We start from the raw sequence: 26,962 nt of genomic DNA, 5'->3' as shown, positions 1-26,962 counted from the left end.
AGTGAGCGCCGCCCAAGTCTTCTCTGCGATTGGCTCTTTGTGTGTGAGTGACGGCAGATTCAACCTACAGATACAACGACGCAGAGACGCTTCCGGGTGCCCGGTGCTGCGCAGCCAGAAGCTCGGGCTGTCAGTGCTGGTCCGGTCGGGTCGCCGAGTCCTACATTCCTCTGGTGTTATGGCCACTCCATCGCAGCTGCAGGCTCTGCTCCAGGCCGTCAACGCCTTGCTGCGCCAACGCCGCTACCATGCCGCCTTGGCCGTGGTTAAAGGCTTCCGAAACGGGGTTGTGTGAGTTAGGCTTCGGGGCCGGGCCGGGGTGATGGACGGGCCCGGCTGAGGCGGCTTGGCGCCGGGTGCCCTTGAGCAGCCCTTGTCTGTCTGTGGGGCTCCGTGCCCACCGTCTGTGCGCCTGGAGGGCTGGATTTTGCGGTCCGAGCGCTTGCCCAGGGACCCCCCTGCATGGGTTCTTGGTTTGACTGCCTCCTATGCCAGACAGCACCTGACTCTCTCCTTCGGGTCCAGTGCTCCATCTCCCTCGGTGTGCCCTTTGGCTTATTTGGTTTCAAAAGATCTGTCCACACAATGAGGAACTGGCCTCTGGTCTTTAGCAGGCAGGTAGATAACCTTCCGTGGCTTCTAGGCACCGATTGGTTTTGTGGGTGGGCGCCCCCCTTCCCCCTGCTTCTCAGTTCCTTCTTTTGTACTGGGGACTCCCAAAGATTGCTGGGCGAATTGATCCCACCTCATCACACCTTCTGCAGGAGAGGTGATTTCCTGCAGGTCATTTTACCTGGCCTAGTGCCTGGAGGGGAGCTCTCCTTCCTTAAACGCTGGCCTACTATGCCAGAGCTGGCATGGAAGCAGAGAACAGGCCAAAGATTTGTGTACTCCTGGAGTTGGTGTCCTGGTGGTAGCATGTTCACCTGGGGTGAATATGTAGACTTCCAAGGCCCACCTATGTGGGCACATGTGAGCACACATACATGTAAGTGTACGTGTACATGTATGTATTGGGGCTTAAATTCAGAGCCTGGGTACAGTCCCTTAGCTTTTTGCTCAAAACTGGCGCACTATCACTTGATCCACAGCCCCACTTACAGCTTTTTGCTAATTGTCAGCCTTCTGAATAGCTAGGATTACAGGCATGAGTCACCAACCGTCCCATATGATCTTCAGCAAGTCATTCAGACTATGACCCACATTCTAGAAAATGGGCACTGCACCTCATGTGTGTGTGTGTTGCTATTTCTCGTTATATTCAGATATCTACCTGGCTAGTTCACTCACCCTTTTCAGGCCCCTGCTTATGTGTCATTTCCTCATTGAGGCCATTTCTGAACTGCCCACCTCTTTTCTTACTTCATTTGTCACTGTAATGGCTCTCATCATCAAACACCAAATAGTGCCCCTATGGATCTTCTTTTTTGTTTGTTTTGTACTGATACTAGAGCTTGAACTCAGGACCTCCTGCTCGTGTTCAGCTTTTTTGTTCAGAGCTAGTGCTCTATCACTTGATCCATACCTCTAGTCAGCTATTCTGCTGGTTAATCGAACCTTGATCCACCAGGTCTTAGGCTCCTAATTTCAGGTATCTACCTGTATGTTGTGGTTATTATTTTTATTATTTATTTATTTATTTACGTCTGGGGCTTGAACTCAGGGCCTGAACACAGTTGAGCTCTTTGTGCTCAAGGCTAGTGTTCTACCACTTGAGCCACAGCACCACTTCTGGTTTTTTCTTTTTATGTGGTACTGAGGAGTTGAACCCAGGGTTTCATGCATGCTAGGCAAGCACTCTGCCACTAAGCCCCATTCCCAGCCCCCCCGGCTTATTTTTATTTTTTATTTGTGTGTGTATGGGGAAGGGTACTAAGGCTCTCACTCAGCATTTTCACTCGTGGGGCTCTCCTACTTAAACCAACCACACTTCCAGTTCTGGCTGCTGCTGCTTCTGCTGCTCCTCCTCCTCTTTCTCTTCCTCCCCTTCCTCTTCTCCTTCGTTGTCTTCCTCCTCTTCTTCGCTGGTTAATTGGAAATAACCATCTCTTAGATTTTTCTGGGATGACTTCCTGAGTAGCTAAGATTACAGGCATGAGACACTGGTATCCAGCTTCTTTCTTTCTTCATTTCTTTCTTTCTAACTGGTACCAGCTTCTTTTCCTTTCTTTTCTTTCTTGTGCCAGTCCTGGGGCTTGAACCCAGAGTCTGGCACTGACCCTGAGCCTAGTGCTCTACCACTTGAGCCACAGCTCCACTTGTGGCTCTTTTATGGTCAATTGGAGATGAGATTCTCAGGGACTTTCCTCTCCAGGCTGGCTTTGAATCCTAGTCTTCAGATCTCTTTAGTAGCTAGGGTTATAGGCACGAACCTCTAGGCACCCAACTCCTGTCTTGTTTTTATGGCTCATTCTTTCATTGGAGAATGAGTGAGCTTCATGAGGACAGAAATTTTTACCAACTTTATCCCTTCGTGTATTCCTAGCACCTGCTACATAATAATAGGTTCTCAATACTTTTTTTTTTTGTCGGTCATGGGGCTTAAACTCTGGGCTTGGGCGCTGTCCCTTAGCTCTTCAGCTCAAGGCGAGCGCTCTACCACTTGACCTACAGCGCCACTTCTGGTTTTCAGCCTCCTGAGTAGCTAGGATTACAGGCATGAGCCACTGGCACCCGGCTCAAATACTTGTTGAACAAATGAATTTGTGCAAATAGGAATTGTCACCACCCTAATTTTTCAGATGACAAGATTGTGGTTTAGAGAGTTATACTCATTGCTCTTGGTTCCATCTTTTGGTCAAGATTGGGACCAGGATTCAAACCTCAGTGTCTGACCTTGCTTCCATGGCACTCAGACCAGGTAGAAGGTGGTTCTGGCCAATTCATATGAGCCACTCTTTTTCTTTTTTTGGTTGGTCATAGGGCTTAAACTCTGGGCCTGGGCGCTGTCCCTCAGCTCTTCAGCTCAAGGCGAGCGCTCTAACACTTGAGCCACATAGCCACTTCCAATTTTCTGGTGGTTTATTGGAGATAACAGTCTCACAGACTTTGCTGCCTGGGCTGGCTTTGAACCATGATCCTCAGATCTCAGCCTCCTGAATAGCTAGGATTACAGATGTGAGCCACCAGTGCCCAGCTCTCTCTCTCTCTCTCTCTCTCTTTCTTTTTTTTTGGGGGGGGTTCCAGTCATGGGGTCTGAACTCTAGGCCTGGGCGCTGTCCCTCAGCTCTTCAGCTCAAGGTTAGCACTCTACACTTGAGTCACAGCACCACTTCTGGCTTTTTTCTTTTTTGCTTATGTGGTGCTGAGGAATCAAACCAGGGCCTCATGCATGCAAGGCAAGCACTCTACCACTGAGCCACCTTCCCAGCCCTCTCTCTCTCTTTTTTTGTACTGGTATTGAGACTTGAACTCAAAATCTCAAGCTCTTGCTTACCTTTTTCACTCACTGCTGGCATTCTACTCCTTAAGCTATGCCTCCAGTTCTGGCTTTTTACTGGGTAAAATTAGAGATAAGAGTCTCAGGGAGGGGCTGGGATGCCCTTCTCTCCTTGGCACTTTCCAGCTCAGCTTTCACAATATCACTATGGCCTCTTCTGAAAGCATTCTGTTCACCAGGGCGGCCACTGTAGTTTTCTTTGGTGCTGATACTCAGGCTCTCAAGTTTGTTCAGCTTTTTTGCTCACTGCAACTGTTCTACCACTTGAGCCATGCCTCCAGTTGTTTGTGGCTTCTTTCCTGGTTAATTGGAGATAAGAATCTTTTGGATCTCTCTGTCCAGGGTTGGCTTCAAACACGATCCTCAAATCTCAATCTTTTTCTTTTTGTGCTAGTACTGGGGTTGAACTTCAGGGCTTTGTACTCTTACTTGGCTTTTTTCACTCAAGGCTGGTGCTCTACTACTTGAGCTATACTTCTACTTCAGCCTTTTGCTAGTTAATTGGAAATAAGAAACTCGTGACATTTTTTTTTTTTTCTGCTTAAAGTTAAACTGGCTTCAAATCATGATCCTCAGGTTTCAGCCACCTGAGCAACTAGGATTACAGGCATGAGAAACCAGTACCTGACTCTCTAGTAGCAACGATTATAGGCATGGTCCACCAATGCATAGTACCATTGTAATTGATGGACTAACTGATTGATTGTGTTGGGGATGGAACCCAGGGCCTTACAAGTGCTAGGCAAGTACTCTGCCCTGCTATATCTCCAGCCTTTCCTTTCCTTTCCTTTTCTAAAACAGGGAGTCATTGTGTAACAGAGGCTGGCCTGGAACATGAGTTCCTCCTGCCTCAGCCTCCCTAGCTAGAATTATAGACATGTGTAGCTCTGTCATAACAGTTCATCATAATACCCTTCCTCCCCCCCCCCGCCCCCCCCCCCCACCCGCCGTGGACTCAACACAGCATCTTGGCATTTATCAGTAATGATATCACTGCCTTATGAGTTTTCCTGCCCTGAATGAGTATTTACTATTCCTATTTCACAGAACAGAAAGCTGAGGCCAGAAAAGATGAAGATCATTCAGCTTTTAAATGAAAGCACTATGATGAGAGCCCAAAGGCCTGACTCCAAAAAGTGCTCGTCCTGGTTGGGCAGGTGCGCTGAGGACACAAGGAGAGCTGGAGTGGGGGCGGGTATGCAAAGCTAACATTGGGCAATGCCCGCAGGCACTGGGGCTATGAGTCCTGCTCACCACTGCTCTGCTCTATGGCTGTCCTGACAAACGGGCTAACAGGGTTATATCCGGGTCCACGTCTGTCTCTGTGGTCATGTCAAAGAAGGGGTTCATAGCTGGGCGCCATAATGGTTTGAGGCCAGTTGGGACAGATAAATCCTTGAGACTCTTTTTCTTTCTTTCTTTCTTTCTTTTTGTCAGTCGTGGGGCCAGGTCACTGTCCCTCAGCTCTTCAGCTCAAGGCTAGCACTCTACCACTTGAATGTCAGCCCCACTTCCAGCTTTTTCTGCTTATGTGGTGCTGAGGATTGGAACCCAGGGCCTCATGCATACAAGGCAAGCACTCTACCACTGAGCCACCTTCCCAGCTTGAATAGATGCCTGGCAGGAGAAGAGAATAAATTGTGAGGCCCACTGGCACAACCGAGATGCTTGAACTTTGTAATAGTTTACCTCCCTTCACTATCCCAGCCATAAATATTTCAGGGTGCATGTCTAAACATAATAGCATTTCCTATGTGGCTAAATTATCAATATTTTCAGTAAGCTAATAGTGATTCTCTAGTATGACTGTTGCTTTGTGAAAGGGTAGGCACAATTGCCTGTGTTGGGTGTAAAAGGAAGCACGTTTAGCTTTGGACAGCTTGAGGCAGAAGGTTCTCTGCCCGAAGAGATGTAGCTACGAGGGTGCTGGGGGAGGACAGGTGGGTGGGCCTGATCTAGGGAGTTGAGGACCTGCTCACTGCTAGAAGAGGGGTGATAAGGGATGTAGCATGCTCTTCACAACCCTAACACTAAGGTTTTGTTTTTATTTTGGGGTTGGTAACACTGTCGTTAGAATTCAGGGCCTGGCACAAGTCAAGCTGTACTACAGCTCTGAACAAAACATGCCTAATGTGCACAGGGCCTTGGGTTCAATCCTCAGCTCCCACAAAGTAACAGAATGTTTGGTGCTAAAATGTTCTCTGCCATCTAGTCCTCTTCCATGGAGGTAGTCCTATTATGTCCAGTCTCTGGTGTCTTCCTCCGGAATAGTTGTGTAAATATTCCAGTATATCCATTCTCCCCACCCCCACAATCTTTAGTCTTTTTGATTCATGGGAGAATTTCTTTACTTTGCACATTTTTGTGGTAATGCACAGATGCTCAAGCGAATCAGACTTTCCATAACAGTGTACATAAAGCTGCTTCATTGTTCCCTTTCCTCCTCTCCTCTCTTCTCTGCTCTTCCTTCTCTTCTTTCTTCTCTTCTTCTCTTTTCTTCTTTCTTTTTCCTCTTTGCTTCTCTCCTTTGCTCCTCTCTTTCTCTCTCTCCCCCTTCTTGCCTCTCCCCACTTTGTCAGTCCTAGGGTTTGAACTCAGTGCCTGGGTACTTTCTCTGAGCTTTCATACTCAAGGCTACCACTCTACCACTTTGAGCCACAGCTCCACTTCTGGTTTTCTGGTGACTAATTGGAGATAAGAATCCTATTATTATCTTTAAGTAGTTGTACAAAGAAATTCCCATTCTACAAAACAGTATGAATATAAGTGTCTGACAACATTGTCACCCATCACTCCTAACCCACCCCTTTTCTCACTTTTTTTAAAAAATTGAGATTAGGTGCTTACATAAATTTCACATATTTCACAGAATTGTGGAATAATGATACTTAAAGTCACAAACACATTTTAACCTTCACAAGGCACATTGTCATTATCATGGTCTATACAGTTTGTGAATTTTATGAGCTTTGACAATACAAGTTACTTTTTCCTTACCAGATGATGTTTACATTTCTTTCCTTTTGCTTAGTGTAGGCTGTTCCCTCTTTCCCTCTCATTCCTCCCTTCCCATCGCTGTCTTTGGGGTTGCTTAGTTCTTTTTCTTTTTCTTTTTTTTTTTTTTGTCAGTCGTGGGGCTTGAACTCTGGGCCTGGGTGCTGTCCTTCAGCTCTTCAGCTCAAGGCGAGCGCTCTACCACTTGAGCTACAGCGCCACTTCCGGTTTTCTGGTGGTTTATTGGAGATAGGAGTCTCACGGTCTCTCCTGCCCGGGCTGGCTTTGAACCGCGATCCTCAGATCTCAGCCTCCTGAGTAGCTAGGATTATAGGCGTGAGCCACCAGCGCCCGGCATGGGGTTGCTTAGTTCTTTTTCTTCTATGTCCAGTGCAGCTGATGGGCCCCTTTGTAGTATGTTGTTCCATTTCCCACTTATTCTGCATCCTCCTCCTGTCTTTCCTCCGTTGTGTGCAAATACCTACCATATATATGGTCAAGAAAATGAAGTCATTTAGTAATGATATGACAACATGAGTGGCTGTCCTTTGTTTCTCGAGTCCTATTTATTTTGTCATATCTTCTTGCATTTTGACTTTAGCATCCACATTTCAGGGAGACCATGTGCTGTTTGTCTCTTTGTTCTTGGCTTACCTCACTCAAAATAATCTGCTCTACTTCCATCCATTTCCCTGCAAATGCCATTATTTTGTCCTTTCTAATGGCTGCATAATATTCCATTGTATATAGGTACCACAATTTTTGGATCCACTCATCAGTAGTTGGACATCTGGGTTGTTTCCAAATCTTGGCTATTGTGAATGGTGCTGCAATGAACATGGAGGTGCATGTGTCTTTGTATACTGGTTCCTGTTGTTCAGGGTAGATGCCTAGGAGTGGTATGGCTGGGTCATAGGGGAGGTCTATATTTAGCTTTTCAAGGTACCTCCAGACTGCTTTCCAAAGTGGTTGTATTAGTATACATTCCCACAGAGATAAGAATCTTATAGACTTCCTTCGTGGGCTGGCTTCTAACCACGATCCTCAGATCTCAGCCTTCTGAGTAGCTAGTATTACAGGCATGAGCCATTAGTTCCTGAAATCTCGTGTCTTTTTTTTCCTCTTCCTTCTCTTTCTCCTCCCACTTCCCTTCCCCCTCCCCCGCCTCTTTTTTTTTTTTGGTTCACTATAGGATTTGAACTCAGGGCCAGGGCATTGTCTCTGAGCTTTTATGCTCAAGGCCAGTGCTTTACTACTTTAAGCCACAGCACCGCTTCTGGTTTTCTGGTGGTTCAGCAGAGATAAGAGTCTCATGGACTTTCCTGCCCAGGCTGGTTTGAACCATGATCCTTAGATCTTATCCTCCCCAGTCGCTAGCATTTCAGGCATGAGCCACCAGCACCTGGCTTCCATCTCTCTTTTTCTCTTCCATTCCCTATTCTTTTTCCTGCGCTGGGGATGGAACCCAGAATCTCATCTATGTCAGGCAATCTCCCCTAGCTCCAGTCCCAGTAGCTGCCCTATTTTTTTATAGCTCTGTAGTCTACCATTGAATGGTGGGGTCACTCACTGATTTTTACCCAGTAGCCCCTACATATGGACTTGAGTTTGATTGTAGTCATTTGGTGTTTCAAAACATGTGTGTAGTGAACATTCCCAGATATTTAGGAGACCACAGTATATGTATGGCTCATGACCACTGTCTTGAAAGAGGCCATTGAGGATCGTTAGGTCAAGTAAGAGCAGGGTCAGGTAGCTGCAGGAGTTGGTTAGGAATAAGAGTCAGGGTGTTCAATCAAGAAGAATGAGAGCTGATCCTTTTTCTTGATTGTCAGCAACTCTGAAATAGAAAATACCTTTTATTGCTGGGTTGAAGGGAGGCTCCGAGATGTTACATGATTTATCCAAGTGTACACAGCAAAACACAGTAGTGGAGGACTGGGAAGTTGGCTCAGTGGTAGAGTGCTTGCCTTGTATGCATGAGGCCCTGGGTTTGATTCCTCAGAACCACATAAGCAGAAAAAGCCAAAAGTGGTGCTACGGCTCAAGTGGTAAAGTGCTAGCTTTAAGCTAAAGAGCTGAGGGACAGCGCCCAGGCCCAGAGTTCAAGCCCCACGACTGGCAAAACAAAAACACAAAAAAACACAGTAGTGGATTGACATCAATACCGTTTTCTTTTTATTACCCATTTGAGTATAGAAAAAACAATGAAAGTGATCATGGTCTTTTTCTCATAGTACCAATGCATAAATAAGCAGTCAAAGGAGAATCTGGGTGAAGAGTTTGAATCTTTTTTTTTTGGGGGGGGGTTCAGTTGTGGGGCCTGAACTCTGGGCCTGAGTGCTGTCCCTCAGCTTTTCAGCTCAAGGCTAGTGCTCTACCACTTGAGCCACAGCGCCACTTCTGGCTTTTTTCTTTTTGTTTATGTGGTGCTGAGGAATGGAACCCAGGGCCTCAGGCATGCAAGGCAAGCGCTCTACCACTGAGCCAACTTCCCAGCCCCAAGAGTTTGAATCTTAAAAATAAGCAATTATGGGGCTGGGAAGGTGGCTCAGAGGTAGAGCGCTTGCCTTGCATGCCTGAGGCCTTGGGTTCGATTCCTCAGCACCACATAAGAAAAAAGCTGGAAGTGGCGCTGTGGCTCAAGTGGTAGAGCGCTAGCCTTGAGCTGAAGAGCTGAGGGACAGTGCCCAGGCCCAGAGTTCAGGCCCCACGACCATACCAAAAAAAAAAAAGGGGGCTAGGAAGTTGGCTCAGTGGTAGAGTGCTTGCCTTGCATGCCTGAGGCCCTGGGTTCAATTCCCCAGCACCACATAAGCAGAAAAAAAAAGTCGGAAGTGGCGCTGTGTCTCAAGTGGTACAGTGCTAGCCTTGAGCTGAAGAGCTGAGGGACACTGCCCAGGCCCAGAGTTGAGGCCCCACGACCGGACCAAAAAAAAAAAAAGCAATTATGCCAGGCGCTGGTGGCCTACACCTGTAAAATCCTAGGTGGCACTGTGGCTCAAAGTGGTAGAACACAAACTAGCTTTGAGCAAAAGAGCTCAGGACAGCCAGCACCCAGGCCCTGAGTTGAAGCCCCATGACCAACTGGAAAAAAAAAAAAAAAAAGAAGAGCAGCAGCAATGATTAGAAATGAGATTGAGGAGAAGTGATGGGGGTGAACCACAGAAGTGGTGACATTGATCAAGATATGTTGTACTCAAACCTGACGCAGGGCTGAAACCTCTCTGTATGGGGCTGGGAAGTTGGCTCAGTGGTAGAGTGCTTGCCTCACATGCATGAGGCTCTGGGTTTGATTTCTCAGGACCACATAAGCAGAAAAAAGCTGGAAGTGATACTTTGGCTCAAGTGGTAGGGCGCTAGCCTTGAGCTGAAGAGCTAAGGGACAGTGTCCAGGCCCTGAATTCAAGCCCCAGGACTGGCAAAAAAAAAAAAAAAAAGCAGCAAAGTTTAAATGAGTCTGGGGGTAGGGATGGGGAGCATGAGAAGAGGGACTCAGCAGTAAGCATCGCACATTTACATGGAGCTGTTCAATAGAAACCCCTTGTATAACCTATTGAAATCCAGAACAAATTAAATTAAAATTTTAGGGGCTCAGGAAGCCTTTGCAGAGGCCCTAGTCACCACCGGAAGGTAATTGGTGAAGCGTGTGAAGAGCATTCCAGGCCCAAAGAAGAAACAGACTGTATAAAGACCTGGAGACCGAGAACCTGATGAAACAGAAACTGTAGGGAGACCACCATGGCTGGAGCAGGATTGGAGGGCCATAGTGCTGAGTTCGAGTCCATTTCATACATAAATCCTCCATCCGGATTGTAACTAGGGACTGAGCACTGGTGGCTCCCTAGGTACTCGGGAGACTAAGATTTGAGGATCATGGTTTGAAGCTGGTCAGGGCAAAAAGTCCATGAGACTCTTATCTCCAATTGACCAGCAAAAAGCCAGAAGTAGAGCTGTGGCTCCACTGGTAGAGTGCCAGCCTTGAGCAATAACACCAATCAAGAGCTTGAGGCTCTGAGTTCAAGAAAAGAATTGTAACCACTCCTCTAAAGTTTAGCATCCCTTTTTGTGGTTGGGGAAAGAAACTGAGGCTTAAGGAAGTGAAATGACAAGCCCAAGGCCACACTTCCAGGAAGAGCTGAGGTTTGAATCCAGATCTAACTGGGAGCCATCATTATTTCCCCTCCCAGTGTGGTATTTGGATGAGAAGTGGGGAGTGAGGACAAGAGATCAGAAGGAGAGTCTAGAAAGAAAGCAACACAGTAATGCCATCTTAACCATGCCCTTCTCTTTCTACAGCTATGGAGTCAAAATCCGGGCTCCTCACGCACTGGTCATGACACTTCTCTTCAAGAGTGGCAGGTGAGCACCGGTCTGCATACAGCTTAAGCGGGGAGACGATGTGCCTGCCCTTAGTGGCAGGATGGTAGTAAGTCGCTTCCTAGCTAGGTCTCGCCTGTCCCCAGTCACACCTTCTAAAGTCCACCATGGGTCCTCAAGTTCCCCACTGTCTTCCTCAAAAGCCTAACGTCTAGATGTGGCTTTAAGGGTTTGTGCCGCTGCCCCAGCTCTGCTATGCCCGCCCTCCATCCACTGTGGGAGGTCCTTGACACGCAGAGTTCATCTCCATTCTGTGTACATGCTGCATGCAAGTTACACGCACACAGCACCCCTCCTGGAAACCGCATTCCTCCTCTAACCACCTCTGCTTCCTTCTGGTCCCCTCCCCAGCCCCTGTGTGCTATGGGGGTCCCCTCCTCGGGAAAGCTGTCTTGGTTCTCTCCTCTCAGCCATCTTGGGCTTCCTCTGATCTCCCATCACCTTTCCTCAGGCGCCTTCTCAGAAGGTGTCTATGATCCAGTGTTGATGCATACAAGATCCTCTAGCTCACCTGAACTAATAGGGTCACAGACGCACAGCCTATGGGCCAAGTTCAACTTGTAGAACTTCCTCCTTTGTTTGGTTTTTGTTTTTTATTTTTTGTCATGGGGCTTTGAACTCAAGACCTGGGCGCTGACTCTGAGCTTTTTCACTCAAGGCTAGCACTCTACCACTTTGAGCCACAGCTCTACTTTCAGTTTTCTGATGGTTTATTTGGAGTTAAGAGTCTCACGAGGGGCTGGGAAGGTGGCTCAGTGGTAGAGCACTTGCCTTGCATGCCTGAGGCCCTGGGTTCGATTCCTCAACACCACATAAGCAAAAAGAAAAAAGCCTCAAGTGGTAGAGCGCTAGCCTTGAGCTGAAGAGCTGAGGGACAGCGCCCAGGCCCCACAACTGGACCCAAACAAACAAACAAAAAAAGAGCCTCACAGACTTTCCTGCCCAAACTGTCTTTGAACCATGATCATTAGATAGATCTCAGTCTCCTGAGTAGCTAAGATTACAGGCATAAGCCACTAGCATGCCTGGCTTTCCTTTGTATTTTTAATTGATTAATTTAGTTTTGTTTGTTGTTGCTTTTGGCCACAAATCTTTTTTTAAGATTAGAATCTGAATCTTTAAAAAAAAAAATCTGAATCTCTTCTGAGACTTTCTTAAAAACCAAATCTAGCTGGGCACCAGTGGCTCACCAGTGGAGGCCGAAATCTGAGGATCTTGGTTTGAAACCAGTTCAGACAGGAACCCATAAGACTTTTCTCTATAATTAACTAGCAAAAAAAAAAAAAAAAGTGGAGCTCTGGCTCAAGTGATAGAGTGCTAGCCTTGAGCAAAAAAGCTCAGAGACTGTACCTAGACTATGAGTTTAAGCCCCAGGACTGACCCCCAAAAAAACCCAAAACTAAAAACAAACAAAAAAACCACCTAAATCCATCCATTTATTCATCAGATATTTATTGGGGACTTATCATGTGCCAAACCTGATTCTAGGTGAAAGGAAAATGTAACTCAGGCAGAAAGTAACCCAAAAGACCATGCCGACAAGGTCATGTAGAGGTGATCAGGCCAAGTTCTCATGAGGAAAGGAAGAAAATGGCGCCGTTTGGCTCCTTGGAGGCCCCTTTTATTCAGCGGGGGGCTGGTGGTGTTTTACCCAGGCAGGAGTGGGAGGTGCCTCACCTGCCCCATGGGCTCTGCCATCGAGTGCAGGGCTTACGCCTGTGAAGGGGTCTTTGATGACTTACATTTCCCCCCTTTTTGGTTAAATATGCACAGTAGCAGGTAGGGAGTATGGGCAAAGTTCTTCTCTTCTGGAGCTACATCCTGCTGAGAGGGGCAATGTAGCCAATGGGGGGAGAGTCAGGTACTATAGCTGAGCAAGGTCTTGATGGTCATGGGGATTTTACTTGTCCTTGGCAGGGCCCTCTGGTTCCTCGGTGACTGGAGGAAGACCAAGTCTGGTCTTTTATATCTGTAGAGACAGGGGTCTAGTTGGCTCAGAGATATATGAGGGTCCATCAGGCACATGATGTTTAACGTGCCGGATGTGAATCCAGTGTGGACAGCCCTGAACCTGCACAGCTGTGGGAGTAGAGAGAGTTACTGAATAGAGTCCCTCCCACTTAGCAGAGAGCTTGGTGGACCCAGGTACTGGTGGCAGGTAATTTACACTAGCTCCCCAGCATTGATGGAGGCCCTGGAGGGCAATGTGGAGGGCTTAAGGTCATATTGGCCCACATATTTCCAGAGGAAAGTACACAGGTGTTGAAGGAGAGAGGACAGCATTGGGGGGAGGGGGGGGAGTGTTGGGGGGGAGTGGCAAAGGGGAGTCCGAAGTCTGAAATAGGGGAGGCAAAGGCAAAGGTGGGCGGCCATAACTTTGAAAGGACTTGATGTTAAGAGGCTTTTTTGGCAAGACCCTTAAGCAGAAAAGAGCTAAAGATAAAAGCTTTAGGGGGGCATTTCGTCAGTTTGTTTAAGGGAGTATTTGGCACGTTCCACCCTTCCCAAGGACTGGGGGCGACAGGGAATGTGAAAAGACCAGGAGATATTTAGAGACTTAGCCAGTAGCTGGGCCCGTGAAGGGGCGTTTGCTGACTTACACTAGGTGCTACTAATACAGAGTGAAGAAACTAGACAAAGATCCCCTCCCTCCTACAGCTTACCTTCTAGCAGGGGGTGGCAGAAAATAAACACAATGAATAAGGCCAGTAGATGCTATGTTAAAAGATAATCATAGGCTGTGGACAAGAAAAATTGGAACAGAGGAAAAATGAGAGAAGATTGGAGGTGCTAGAGGAAGTGGCCCACTCTACAGAACTGAATAAGGAAGGCCTCTGTGAGGAAGTGACATTAGAGAAAACTTTTGAAGGCGATAAGAGTTGGTTACGTGGGCTGGGAAGGTGGCTCAGTGGTAGAGCGCTTGCCTTGCATGCTCAAGGCCCTGGGTTCGATTCCTCAGCACCACATAAGAAAAAAGAAAAAAGCCGGAAGTGGTGCTGTGGCTCAAGTGGTAGAGCGCTAGCCTTGAGCTGAAGAGCTGAGGGACAGCGCCCAGGCCCAGAGTTCAGGCCCCATGACCGGACCCCCCCCCAAAAAAAAAAAAAAAAAAAAAAAAAAGAGTTGGTTATGTACTTACCAGGGGAAAAGAGTATTCCTGGATGCTAAATCAGCCAGTTCAAAGGCCCTGAGGCAGATCATGCCTGAGATACCAGGAGCCTTGGAGCAGAGTGGTTCAAAGAAGGGAGACCATAAAAAGTGGGGGGGGGGGGGCGGGGGTGGTTCACAGCAGTAATCTGGGACAGGCTTTTCCAGCTTTAAAGAGAGAAGTTTGGCTTTTCTGTAAGTAAACTAGGAATTGATACAAGATTTTGAGTGGGACTATGCCATTATTTGACTTAAAACACTTAAGTGTTTAGGTTTGGCTTGGATTTAAGTCTTGTGTTAGGGTCTTGCTATATTGCTGAGCTGGTCTGACACTCATGGGCTCCAATGATCCTCTTGACTCAGCCTCCTGAGCAGCAGGAACAACAGGCTTGCAGCACTGGGCCTGGCTTCTTTGACCTGTTTCAACAGTGTGAGGATTAGTCATTTACTTCGTGGCTGGGAACACCTCCAGGGCAGAAGTAGGTAGACATCAGGCCATTAGGCTACCGCGGCAATGACCCCAGTGAGCCACATGGAGGCCCAAGTGCAATGCTGGCCGGGCAGGTGAGGAGGGCAGTATGAAAGGCGGGATCAGTAATACTTAGATACTGGAAGATTCCTCAGGAAAAACTAGCTTTTTGTTTGGGACAGGCTCTTACTGTGTAGTCTGGTCCCAAACTCTTTATTCTCCTGTTTTAGCCTCCTAAGTACTAGGATTACAGGTGTGCACCACCATGCTCTGCTGCAATACTGCTTTCTGACCTTAAAACTGACAATCAGGCCAGGTGCTGGTTGCTTACACCTGTAATCCTAGCTACTCAGTAGTCACTGAAAGGAGACTGGCATATGGTTCAGGTAGAAAAGAGTTTATTGGGAAAGCCAAACCACTGAGCCTCAGGACTGATACACACACACACACAACAAAAACAACAACTGGCAATCTTGTGGGCCGTGTGCCTATGGGGTGGGAGCCTGCTGTTCCTGGATAATAACATTCACTTTGCAGGGTTTGTTTTATGTGTTCATGCCAGCCCTGGGACTTGAACTCAGGACCTGGGTACTGTCCCTGAGCTTTGTGTTTAGGACTAGTGCTCTACCACTTGAGCCACAACTCTAGTTCTGGCTTTTTTGGTGATTAATTGGTAAAAAGGGTCTCATGGACTTCCCTACCTGGGCTGGCCTTGAACCTCCATTCTCAGTAGCTAGGATTACAGATATGGGCCACTGGGACCTAGCCAACCTCACAGTTGTTTTTTTTTTGTTGTTGTTGTTTTATTTTTGGTTCCGGTCGTGGGGCCTGAACTCTGGGCCTGGGCGCTGTCCCTCAGCTCTTCAGCTCAAGGCTAGCGCTCTACCGCTTGAGCCAGAGCGCCACTTCCTGCTTTTTCTGTTTATGTGGTGCTGAGGAATCGAACCCAGGGCCTCATGCATGCAAGGCAAGCACTCTACCACTGAGCCACCTTCCCAGCCCCGCTCACAGATTTTTATAGGTCCCTTCCTAAGCCCTTGGAGCACTTACTTATGCCATTCCTGTCCCTCCCTGCTTTTTCTTCACTGCCTTCTAGTGATTCTTTTTTTTGTTGTTGTTGGTCGTGGGGCTTGAACTCTGGGCCTGGGCGCTGTCCTTCAGCTCTTCAGCTCAAGGCGAGTGCTCTACCACTTGAGCTACAGCGCCACTTCTGGTTTTCTGGTGGTTTATTGGAGATAGAAGTCTCACGGTCTCTCCTGCCCGGGCTGGCTTTGAACCACGATCCTCAGATCTCAGCCTCCTGAGTAGCTAGGATTACAGGCGTGAGCCACCAGCGCCTGGCTCCTCTAGTGATTCTTAAAAATACATTGAATCACCTCCCTTCAATCCTGACAGGAAGACAAAATTACCCCACTGCCTCTTACTGCCCCATATCCTCTCGCCACAAGTTCTCTGCTCATAGCCCAGTGCCCTCTCTCTGTTCCTTTATTCTCTACTTTCTGCCCCTTCTTAGGGCTTTTGCTCATGCCTGGGATGTAACCACCATACCTGTTCACTTCATTGATCCCACCTTGGGCCCCAGAACTTCTTGTCAAAAGTCAGCGTATGGCTTGTCTTTGTGGTGGTGTTTCCCTCTCAAAAGTCCCATGAGGTCAGCAAGCAGGTCTGTTTCTCAGCATCAGATCTCCAGATCTAGCACATAATAGGAACTCGTTCGTTTCTTCACATGATCACTCCAAAAATGAAGTAATAAATGCTAGCACTGTCTGGTCCTTAGTATCAAACAGCCACAAAAAGTAGTTTCTAGACTCTACTTTTCAGCTGGGCTGGGCAGGGGCAGGGGAGAGAGTCATAAACAAGCCCTTTAGTGTCAAGTGGTTGTAAGAACAATAAAGGGCCAAGTAGGAGAAGGGGTTGGGGTATGGTATGGAGCTGTCAGGGAATGGCTTTCTGAGGATTGTCTTGAGTCAGTTCCTGAAGGACATGAAGGGTAGAAGCCTAGGGTTGAATGAGCTCAGGCCCCCGGAGCTCCTTGCTTTATTCAGTTCATATCTAGTGGGCAAAGGCCTTGGGACCACTGGCCCTGAACTCACAGGGGGATTTCTGTGTTTGTGCAGCCTCCAGGAGAAGCTGAGGACCATCCTGCAGTCCACCTACACCCACTCCCGGAACCTGGCCTGCTTTGTGTGCGCCTATAAGAGTCTGTGTGCCCTGCAGTCCCGTGTGCAAGGCAAGACCTACCCCGTGCACTCTTTCCTAGCTGCCTTTGTCGGGGGCCTCCTAGTGTTTGGAGACAACAATAGCATCAACAGCCAGGTAAAGATCCTCCCCGGGATGGGGCTGGGAGAGACTGGTATGACTTAGGTATAGAATTAGAGATGGGCTTTGAGATACACTCTTGGCTGTCTTCCAGGTCTAAGGTCCCTGTGTGACCTTGAGAAAAATCACTCCTCCTCAGTTACTTTGTGGGGCATAGTGCCCAAGCCCCTGAGTTCAAGTTCTAGTACACACACACACACACACACACAATAAAAAGTTTAAAAAAATATAAAATACTTCAACATTTTCATATTGATCACATATTGATTTTGGATATATGAGGTTAAGCAAGCTATATTAAAATTTAAAAATTCACCTATGCAAAAAACAGGGCTAGAAACATGGTTCAGCAGTAGAGTACCTACCTCACAACACCCAAAGGGAGGTGCTCATGACTGGTTGGTTGCGTATAGGTGTTGCAATGGTGAATGATCTCTGGTCTGGAGGTAGAGGGAGGGAAAGGGAGAGGGAGAAGGAGGGTAGAAAAGGGTGGAGGGAGAGGAGTGGAGAGAGAGGGGAGAGGGAGGGGGGAGGGGAAGGAGAGAAGAGAGAAGAGAGAGAGAAATTAGGTGACAGTGGACTAACAGCAGAGTTTATCAATCCAGACCTAGGTCAAGACCTTGCCTCACCTACTTAGGCTTAAGTAACCAAGGCCATGACCAGGTGAGGGTGTATTCTTCTGGAGTGGAAGGGATGGGCTTCCATACCCCTTTTTTTAAGTAGGCTTAAGAAGTCCTCTGGGGAACTCCCAGGGTTTTTTGTTGTTGTTATTGTTGTTGTTTGTTTCTTCTCTCAGTCGCTGGGCTAGCACTCTACCACTTGAGCCACAGCGCTACTTCCGGTTTTCTGGTGGTTAATTGGAGATAAGAGTCTCGTGGACGGTCCTGCCTGAGCTGGCTCTGAATTGCAGTCCTCAGATCTCAGCCTCCAGAGTAGCTAGGATTACAGATATGAGCCATCTGTGTCTGGCAACTCCTGGGATGTGGCACCATATGTTAGGAAACAAAGCCAGCCAGGGTAGGAAGGTCTGTGAGACTCTTATCTCTAATATTATCTCCAATAAACCATTCAGAAAACCAGAAGTGGTAGAGCACTTGCCTTGAGCTGAAGAGCTCAGGGGTAGTGCCCTGGCAAGGTCAAGCCCCACAACCGACCAAAAAAAAAGAATAAAGAAAGAGCGGAAAACGACCTCAACAGACCAGATCAACTTTAATGGGAAGTTGAAGAGGGATGCCATGGTAATTTGAAGGGAGTCAAGAGACAGAGATGTGCTGGGGACAGGGTTGACAGGTAGGGTCCTGGTGGCTGGAAAGTACGAAAAGTATTTTTGGATGGGCTTTGCTTTGTGATCTTGGCCTGAAGTGTTGTTAACAGGGAAGGGGCATGGACTTTCATATTTTGGGGGTTGCAGATTCCCATTACCCTAAGTTCAAATCCAGTACTGCCAAAAAAAGGATAGAGAAGGATATGAATACTACAGAATACTATGAATATTGTAAATAACAACATGAAATGGATAACCAGTATGAAAGAGATCATTTCCTGAAAGATACAATCCACCAAGGTCACACAAGAAGAAACAGTCTGAAAAATGTTTAAAATGGAGACTGTGCCTGGTATGCATCTAAGTGCCTTAGCTATATAATAAAAAACAGAATATAGAGACGTGTATAGGTGGCTCACAATGTAATTCTAGCTATTTAGGAGAGGCTGAGATCTAAGGATCGCAGTTCCAACCCAACCCAGGCAGAAAAGACTGTGAGACTCTGATCTTCAATTAGCCACTCAAAACCCAGAAGTGGGCCTGTAGCTCAAAGTGGTAGAGCATTGGCCTTGAGCAAAAGAGCACAGGGATGGCGCCTAGGCCCTGAGTTCAAGCCCTATAACTGACAAAAAAACAAAAACAGGTTGGAGATATGGCTTAGTAGTAGAGTGCTTGCCTAGCATGCATGAAGCCCTGGGTTCAATTCCTTAGTACCACATAAACAGAAAAGCTGGAAACAGAAAAAACTGTGGCTCAAGTAGTAGAGTAATAGCCTTGAGCAAAAGCAGCTCAGGGACAGTTCCCAGGCCCTGAATCCGAGCCCCAGGACTCCACCCCGAGCACTCAACCACTTGAGCCACAGTTGCCACCTCCGATTTTCTGGTGGTTAATTGGATAAGAGTCTCACAGACTTTCCTGCCCAGGCTGGCTTTGAACTTTGATCCTCAGATCTCAGCCTCCTGAGTAGCTAGGATTACAGGCCTGAGCCACCGGTGCCCAGCTTTTGTTGTTTTTTAATCAGAAATTTCACTGACATGCAAAGTCCTAAAGTCTAAGTCCCTAAGTCTATCCCCTTTCTTGTCCCCTGATAACTGCTCTACCAATTCCAAAATTACATCATTTGAACAAGACTCTAGTGCCATCATATGGTATATAACCTTTGGGAACTCTTTTGGTGTTGTTTTTTTTTAATTCAGCACAACTCCCTGGATTTTTATTTTTATTTTTTTTGTCAGTTGTGGGGCTTGAACTCTTGGCCTGGGCATTGTCCCACAGCTCTTCAGCTCAAGGCTAGAGCTCTACCACTTGAGCCACAGTGCCACTTCTGGTTTATTGAGTGGTTTATTGAAGATAAGAGTCTCACAGACTTTCTTGCCTGGGCTGGCTTTGAACTGGGATTCTCAGATCTCATTCTCCTGAGTAGCCAGGATTACAGGTGTAAGCCGCTGGTGCCCAGCTAAACTATTTTTTAATTAATGAATTTTTTGAGGGGGTATTGGTCCTGGAACTTGAATCAGGTCCTGAGCGCTCTCCTTGAGTCTTTTTGTTAAAAAGTAGTACTCTACCACTTGAGCCACAGCTCTACTTCCAGCATTTTTGATATTTAATTGGAAATCAGAGTCTCATGGACTTTCCTTTCTCCCTGGGCTGGCTTTGAACCTTAATCCACAAATCTTAGCCTCTTGAGTAGCTTGGATTATAGATAGGAGCCACCAATGCCTGGCTTTGTTTTTTGGCTATTTGCTTAGTAGTAGTAGTAGTAGTATTGTATTGTCCAGGAATCAATAGACAATAGGACCCAAAAACCACTGATGAGTTGTGAGTTACACAAAGTTTTATTTGAGCGAAAGAACAAAGCGCTGTCGCATCGGGACTGTGGGGATCTTAGGGGTCGGCCCTGAGTGCCAGCCTACATCAGCTTTTAAGCATTCTTGACTGGAAGGGGTGGAGGGGAGGACTTAAGCCTGTGCAGTTGGGCTCTTTGTCCATTTTGGCCAATGGTCACTCCAGAAGTGTTTACAATTTCCACCAGGGTCTTCTGCCTAGGGACTGTTGATAGGAAGCTTGGGGTATAGAACAAAAGATGGGAGTGACACATTTAGTTTGCAGCAGAAGCAGAGTTACAGTTCGATTTTACAACCACAAAAACCAAGGTACAAAATCATTATTGATAAGCGGAGACTTCTAATATCCACATGGCCTAAGTACCTAAATCAAAGATTATATCTTTAACTTTCATACCACTATTATTATTATTATTATTTGTACCAGTCCTGAAACTTGAACTCAGAGCTTCCTTTGTTCTAAACTAGCGCTCTACCACTTGAGCCACAATACCGCTTCTGGCTTTTTCTGAGTTGTTTATTGGAGATAAGAGTTTCATGGACTTTTTTGCCCCAGCTGACTTGGAACAGTGATTCTTAGATCTCAACTTCCTGAGTGACTAGAATTACAGGTGTGAGCTACCAGTGCCCAGATTTATTTATTTATTTATTTATTTATTTATTTATTTATTTATATTTTGGGGGGGTCCGGTCATGGGGCCTGAACTCTGGGCCTGGGCACTGTCCCTCAGCTCTTTAGCTCAAGGCTAGCGCTCTACCACTTGAGCCACAGCACCACATACGGCTTTTTTCATTTTGCTTATGTGGTCCTGAGGAATCGAACCCAGGGCCTCATGCATGCAAGGCAAGCGCTCTGCCATTGAGCCACCTTCCCAGCCCCCGCCAGATTTATTTTTGATACTAGTACTGGAATCTTGAACTCAGGGCCTTATGTATGTTCTTGCATGACTTTACCTCTTGAGCCACACGTCCACTTCTGGCTTTTTGCTGGTTAATTGGAGATAAGAGTCTCTCAGATTTATCTCAAGCTTGCTTTGACCTTAATCCTTAGATCTTAGCCTTCTTAGTAGCTAAGATTACAGGCATGAGCCACCAGTGCCAACTATGTATTTGTAACTATTTTTTTTTGGTGGGGGTAGGGCTTTTCTTTTTGGTACTAGGCAATTTTGGCACTTGTTAGGCAAGTGCATTGCCACTGAGCTACATCTCAGTTCTCAGCTATTTAATTTTATTGATGATTTTATAGGTACCACAGTTTGCTTGTTTTTTTAGTGGTACCAGGGCTGGAACTCAGGGGCTCGTGCTCATTCAACTTGCTTGCTTGGCTGAGATTCTACCATGCCTCTTCAGCCCTGCTTTTTGCTGATTATTTTGGAGACAGAGTCTCACAGATTTTTCTGCCTGGGCTGGCTTCTTCTAACTACAATCCTCTAGAACTCAGCCTCCTAGGAGTATTTGCACCTAGCCATAATTTATTTTAGAATTTACTCTTTGAAGGTCATGTCTGCATTATTTCCAGCTTTGGGGTGTTACAAATATAACTTACTAGAACATTTTTGTACAGGTGTTTATGTGAACATACATTTTCATTGTTCTGGGAAAAATACCCAAGATGCACTTGCTAGGTTGTATGGTCCATGAATGTTTAGTTCTAAGAGAAACTGCCGAAGGGGGAAGGAAGGTAGAACCTGCCAAATTTCCAGTATAATTGTACCATCTTACATTCCCACCAGGAATATAAGAATGATCTGGTTTCTCTGCCTCCTAGCCAGCATGTAGTTTATTACATTTTTAATGTTAGCCATTTTGATAGGCATATCTCATTGTGCTTTTACTTTGCATTGCCTTCATGGCAAATAAGGACTTTGGTGAAATGTTTGCTTCTGGTTTCTGGGTCTGTTCCTTACTCTCCTGAGTGGACTTTATTTCTCTTTGTTTGATAAACTCAATTTAAAAAAAGGGGTGGCTGGGAGAAGGTGGCTCAGTGGTAGAGTGCTTGCCTCGCATGCATGAGGCCCTGGGTTTGATTCTTCAGCACCACATAAACAGAAAAAGCCAGAAATGGTGCTGTGGCTCAAGCGGTAGAGTGCTAGCCTTGAGTTGAGGAACTGAGGGACAGTACCCAGGCTCAGAATTCAGGGCCACAACTGGCAAAAAAAGAAAGAAAGAAAGAAAGCGCAGGCTGTGAAGGTGGCTCAGTGGTAGAGCGCTTGTCTCGTATGCATGAGGTCCTGGGTTCGATTCCTCAGCACCACATAAGCAAAAAGCAAAGAGCCGGAAGTGGCTCTGTGGCTCAAGTGGTAGAGCGCTAGCTTTGAGCTGAAGAGCTGAGGGACAGCACCCAGGCCCAGAGTTCAGGCCCCACAACCGGACCACCCCCCCCAAAAAAAAAAAAAAAAAAAGAAATGATGCCAGATGCTGGTGGCTCACACCTGTAATTCTAGCTACTCAGGAGGCTGAAATCTGAGTATCATGGTTTGAAGCCAGCCCAGGCAGGCAAGTCTGTGAGACTTGTATCTCCAATTAACCACCAGAAAACTGGAAGTGACGCTGTGACTCAAAGTGGTAGAGGGTTAGCCTTGAGCTAAAGAACTCAAGGACAGCATCCAGGCCCTGAGTTCAAGCTCCACAACCAATGGGGAAAAAAATTTATTCCTTTGTCCACTTTTTTTTTTTTTGGTTCGTTTTGGGTCTTGAACTCTGAGCCTGGGCACTGTCCCTCAGCTCTTCAGCTCAAGGTGAGTACTCTATCACTTGAGCCACAGTGCTACTTCCGGTTTTCTGGTGGTTAATTGGGTGCTGTCCCTCAGCTCTTCAGCTCAAGGCTAGCACTCTATCACTTAGGCCACAGTACCACTTCCAGCCTTTTCTGTTTATGTGGTGCTGAGGAATCGATCCCAGGGCCTTATGCATTGGAGGCAAGTACTCTACCACTGAGCCACCTTCCCAGCCTTCCTTTTGTCCACTTTTTTTTTTGGGGGGGGCGGGGGGGTTTGGATCTGGTCATGGGGCCTGAACTCTGGGCCTGGGTACTGTCCCTCAGCTCTTCAGCTCAAGGCTAGGACTCTACCACTTCAGCCACAGCGCCACTTCCGGCTTTTTTATTTTTTCTGGTATATGGTGCTGAGGAATTGAACCCAGGGCCTCATGCACGCAAGGCAAACACTCTACCACTGAGCCACCTTCCCAGCCCCTTTTGTCCACTTTTTAATTAGAATGTCTTCTTTTACTTATTGTTTAAAGAAGATTTTTAAATATTCCAAATGCTAATATATTGACAGATATACATTTGGAAATGTCTCTTTTATAGCTTTTCTTTTTTCTTTCATTTCTATCTATCTATCTATCTATCTATCTATCCATCCTTCCATCCTTCCTGGTGTTGGGCCTTGAATCTGGGCCTGAGTGCTGTCCCTTAGCTTTTTTTTTTTGCCAGTTGTGGGGCTTGAACTCTGGGCCTGGGCGCTGTCCCTCAGCTCTTCAGCTCAAGGCTAGTGCTCTACCACTTGAGCCACAGCGCCACTTCTGACTTTTTTTGCTTATGTGGTGCTGAGGAATCGAACCCAGGGCCTTGTGCATGCGAGGCAAGCACTTTACCGCTGAGCCACCTTCCCAGCCCCGCTTAGCTTTTTTTTTGGTCCGGTCGTGGGTCTGAACTCTGGGCCTGGGCGCTGTCCCTCAGCTCTTCAGCTCAAAGCTAGTGCTCTAGCTCTTGAGCCACAGCGCCACTTCCGGCTTTTTTCTTATGTGGTGCTGAGGAATCGAACCCAGGGCCTCATGCATGCAAGGCAAGCGCTCTACCACTGAGCTAGCTTCCCAGCTCCTCCCCCACCTTAGCTTTTTTTGCTCAAGTCTGGTCTCTACCACTTGAGCCATAACACACCACTTCCGGCTTTTTCTGAGTAGTTTATTGGAGATAAGAGTTGCATGGACTTTCCTGCCTGGGTTGGATTTGAATCAGGATTCTCAGATCTTAGCCTCCTGAGAAACTAGGATTACAGGTATGAGCCCAGGTCCCAGACCCCTCAAATTGTCTTGTACATTAACAGACACAAGGCAGTCCTGCACAGCAGTTGCTTCCATGCGTTGGACAGGGAAGGAGGGAGGGAGGTTCCCAGAGACTGTCCTCACCAATAATCCTTGCCCTTCCCTCGCTGCAGATCAACATGTACTTGACCTCGAGAGTCCTGTTCGCCCTGTGCCGCCTGGCTGTGGAGAAGGGCTACATTCCTGAGGTCAAATGGAATGTATTCTCTTTGCACACGGCAGTGATCTGGGGGCTGGTGCTGTGGCTCTTTGAATACCACCGGCCCACGCTGCAGCCTTCTCTGCAGTCCTCCATGACCTACCTGTACGAGGACAGCAACGTGTGGCACGACATCTCAGACTTCCTCATCTACAACAAGAGCAGCCCCTCCAAGTAACAGCGTCCCCAAGGTGCTTATGGGAACGCCTCCACCTGAACAACTTCCAGGCAGCGTCCAGTGCTGCTCCAAGTCTGGCTCTATCAGCAAACCCTCCTAGAGGATCTTGCCACCTCACAGTCACGGGCCTCACACTCCAACGCGTGTTAGCCCAGGGGTCTATGGGCTAGAATCAAAACACTGATTTTCACATCCCATAGGTGCTTTTGAATGGTGCACCAAGTGGCTGGCTCAGCTTGAGGACTCTTAGCCTTGGTTTCCAGCCTCACTGCTGAGCTTGTGAGGCCCCAGCAAGTGTTACCTTCTCTGGGCCACAGGGCACATTAGCTTAAAGGAAGATCCTAGAGGAGGGTCTCTTTCTGATGGGTACAAATCATTCTTCCACTATGCTTAGTATCAGGGCTCCTTGCTGGTGGGCAGTGGGTTGCAAATACTTTTTTTTAAAAATACTGTTTCTTGTCTCAGGTGCTGTAATTGGAGTTCTAGAGCTCCACTGTCCCTTAGAAATAAGGTGAGCCTGATATGTGTGAGGCTCTAGGTTCTGTCTCTAGCACTGCAGAAAAAAAAATTTTTTTATGTTTATTTTCTAGCATCTACTTTTTTAAAAATACAAAAGAGGCTGAGTCAGGAGGATCTCAAGTTCCAGGCCAGCCTGGGCTACATAGCAATATGACATTCATCTTAGTTCTATATTTTAGCTTAATATACTCAAATACTATTTTTAACATACAATTACATAAAAATTGATGAATTATTTTATATATTTTTTTTCTTGTCATAAGCCATAGCACATAAAGCTGGTAGCTTTCTGCCAGGTAACACAGATTCTAACACTTGAGAGGGTAGTGCACATTGTAGACCTACGGCTACAGTGGAGGAGGGAGGGTCTTCACCGCTCAGAGCCTCAGTTTCTCATAAAATGAGAGTAACCATAGTCATCGCAGGTGTGCATATTGAACCTTTATGACTATAGCTGCTGCCTTCTGCCAGTGGCTTCCTGACTCCTGACTCCTTTGCACATGTCATCTTTTTTTTTTTTTTGGTTAGTTGTGGGGCTTGAACTCAGCGAGAGCACTGTCCCTGTGCTTTTTCCACTCAAGGCTAGTGCTCTGCCACTTTGAGCCACAGCACCACTTCTGGTTTTCTGTTGGTTCATTGGAGATAAAGAGTCTCACCAACTTTCCTGCCTTCAAATTTCAATCCTTGGATGACTTTCCAGCCTTCAAACTGCAGTCTTCAGATTCCAGCCCCCTGAGTAGCTAGGATTTCAGGTGTGAACCATCAGCTCCTGATCTATACCTTATCTTTATAAGGACCTTGAAAGTATCGATCTTGATTCCCATTTTATAGATTTGGAAACTGAGGGTCAGAAAGAAGGAAATCACTTGGCCAAAGAAATATAACTAAGCATATTAGCCAAGACAGGTTTTGAACCCAAATCAGTCTGATTTCAAAGCCTTGTTTCTTTTTCAGTGCCTTACTTTACATTTAGAAGCCTAAGCCATATATTGCAAATGTTATCAGGTTACAGGAGCTGGCGTTTGACACAAACTCAACGTGCCTGCACGAGCTTTCAGTGGCATAAATGGAAATCTTCAGGGGTGCTCTGTAGCAGAGAGGCACAATGAATTGGAGACTTATGTGGGAGATTTTTTTTCTTTTTTCTTTTTTTGGTCGGTTCTGGGGCTTGAACACTGGGCCTGGGTGCTGTCCCTCAGCTCTTCAGCTCAAGGCTAGCACTCTACCACTTGAGCCACGGCGCCACTTCTAGTTTTCTGGGGGTTAACTGTAGATAAGAATCTCATAGACTTTCCTGCCAGGGCTGACTTTGAACTCTGATCCTCAGATCTCAGCCTCCTGAGTAGCTAGGACTGTAGGCGTGAGCCACCGGCACCTGGCAATTTGAAAATTTTGAAACCACCACCCTAGACAAGTCTTCAGGAAAATAAGGCCCCTGGGTACCAATATGAGACCTTTGGTGTACTAGAAATACTTCTGTGGAACTTCCTCATAAGTCTTTATCTCTTAGAATGTCTCTTGGGTTAATGGAGAGCTTATTTAAAACACAGGTTCTAACTCAGTGGGATTGGGCTGGGTGACGCTTTTTTCTGACTCAAAGGTAGATCTGGTACTGCTGCTCTGAGCCACTCCCCCTCCCCAACCTGAGTTATGAAGTAGTTGGGAATGATATAGGGGCAACCATTATTAATTATCTCATGTGACCAGCCAGTCAGAGCTGTTGGGTAATGAATGTGGGCTTATGTCTGGTTCTACAGTGTTCACAGCCACGATGGATTACTACAAGCTCACAGCAGATTTTTTTGTAAGTGTGTGCCAGTACTGAGGCTTGAACTCACGACCTTGCACTTTTCACTGGGCTTCTGTTTGCCTAAGGCTGTCACTCTAACCACTTACGCTACACCTCCAGTTCCAACATTTTGCTGATTCATTGGAGATAAAAGTCTCACTAATTTTTTCTACCTGGGCTGGCTTCAAATTGCAATCCTGAGGTCTTAGCCTCCTGAGTAGCTAAGTTTCCAGGTGTGAGCCACCAGTGCCTGGCTCACAGCAGATTTTGAAGATCTTTTTATATTTTTTTCCTTTTCCCACCTTGGAGGTTGTAGGTAGGGTAGAGAAGAGGTCAGTTATGGCCAGGCTAGTTTTATAGCAGAGGGCGAGGGCACC

The 26,962-nt window shown here is 46.8% G+C and overlaps 1 protein-coding gene across 1 annotated transcript; it reads left to right on the top strand.

The window, feature by feature from the left end:
- The first annotated feature begins 107 nt into the window (after positions 1 to 107).
- On the top strand, positions 108 to 25,333 carry Pxmp4 (peroxisomal membrane protein 4). Its single transcript, XM_042694527.1, has 4 exons — positions 108 to 291; positions 10,733 to 10,795; positions 16,544 to 16,742; positions 24,014 to 25,333. The coding sequence occupies exons 1-4, from the start codon at positions 179 to 181 to the stop codon at positions 24,275 to 24,277; spliced, it is 639 nt and encodes a 212-aa protein (XP_042550461.1). The 5' UTR covers positions 108 to 178; the 3' UTR covers positions 24,278 to 25,333.
- The last annotated feature ends 1,629 nt before the right edge of the window (positions 25,334 to 26,962 follow it).

Source organism: Dipodomys spectabilis, unplaced genomic scaffold (genome assembly GCF_019054845.1).
Source record: "Dipodomys spectabilis isolate Male_0828 unplaced genomic scaffold, ASM1905484v1 ptg000175l, whole genome shotgun sequence".
In the NCBI taxonomy this organism is placed as follows: domain Eukaryota; kingdom Metazoa; phylum Chordata; class Mammalia; order Rodentia; family Heteromyidae; genus Dipodomys; species Dipodomys spectabilis.
This window is presented reverse-complemented; position numbering and strand designations above follow the sequence as displayed.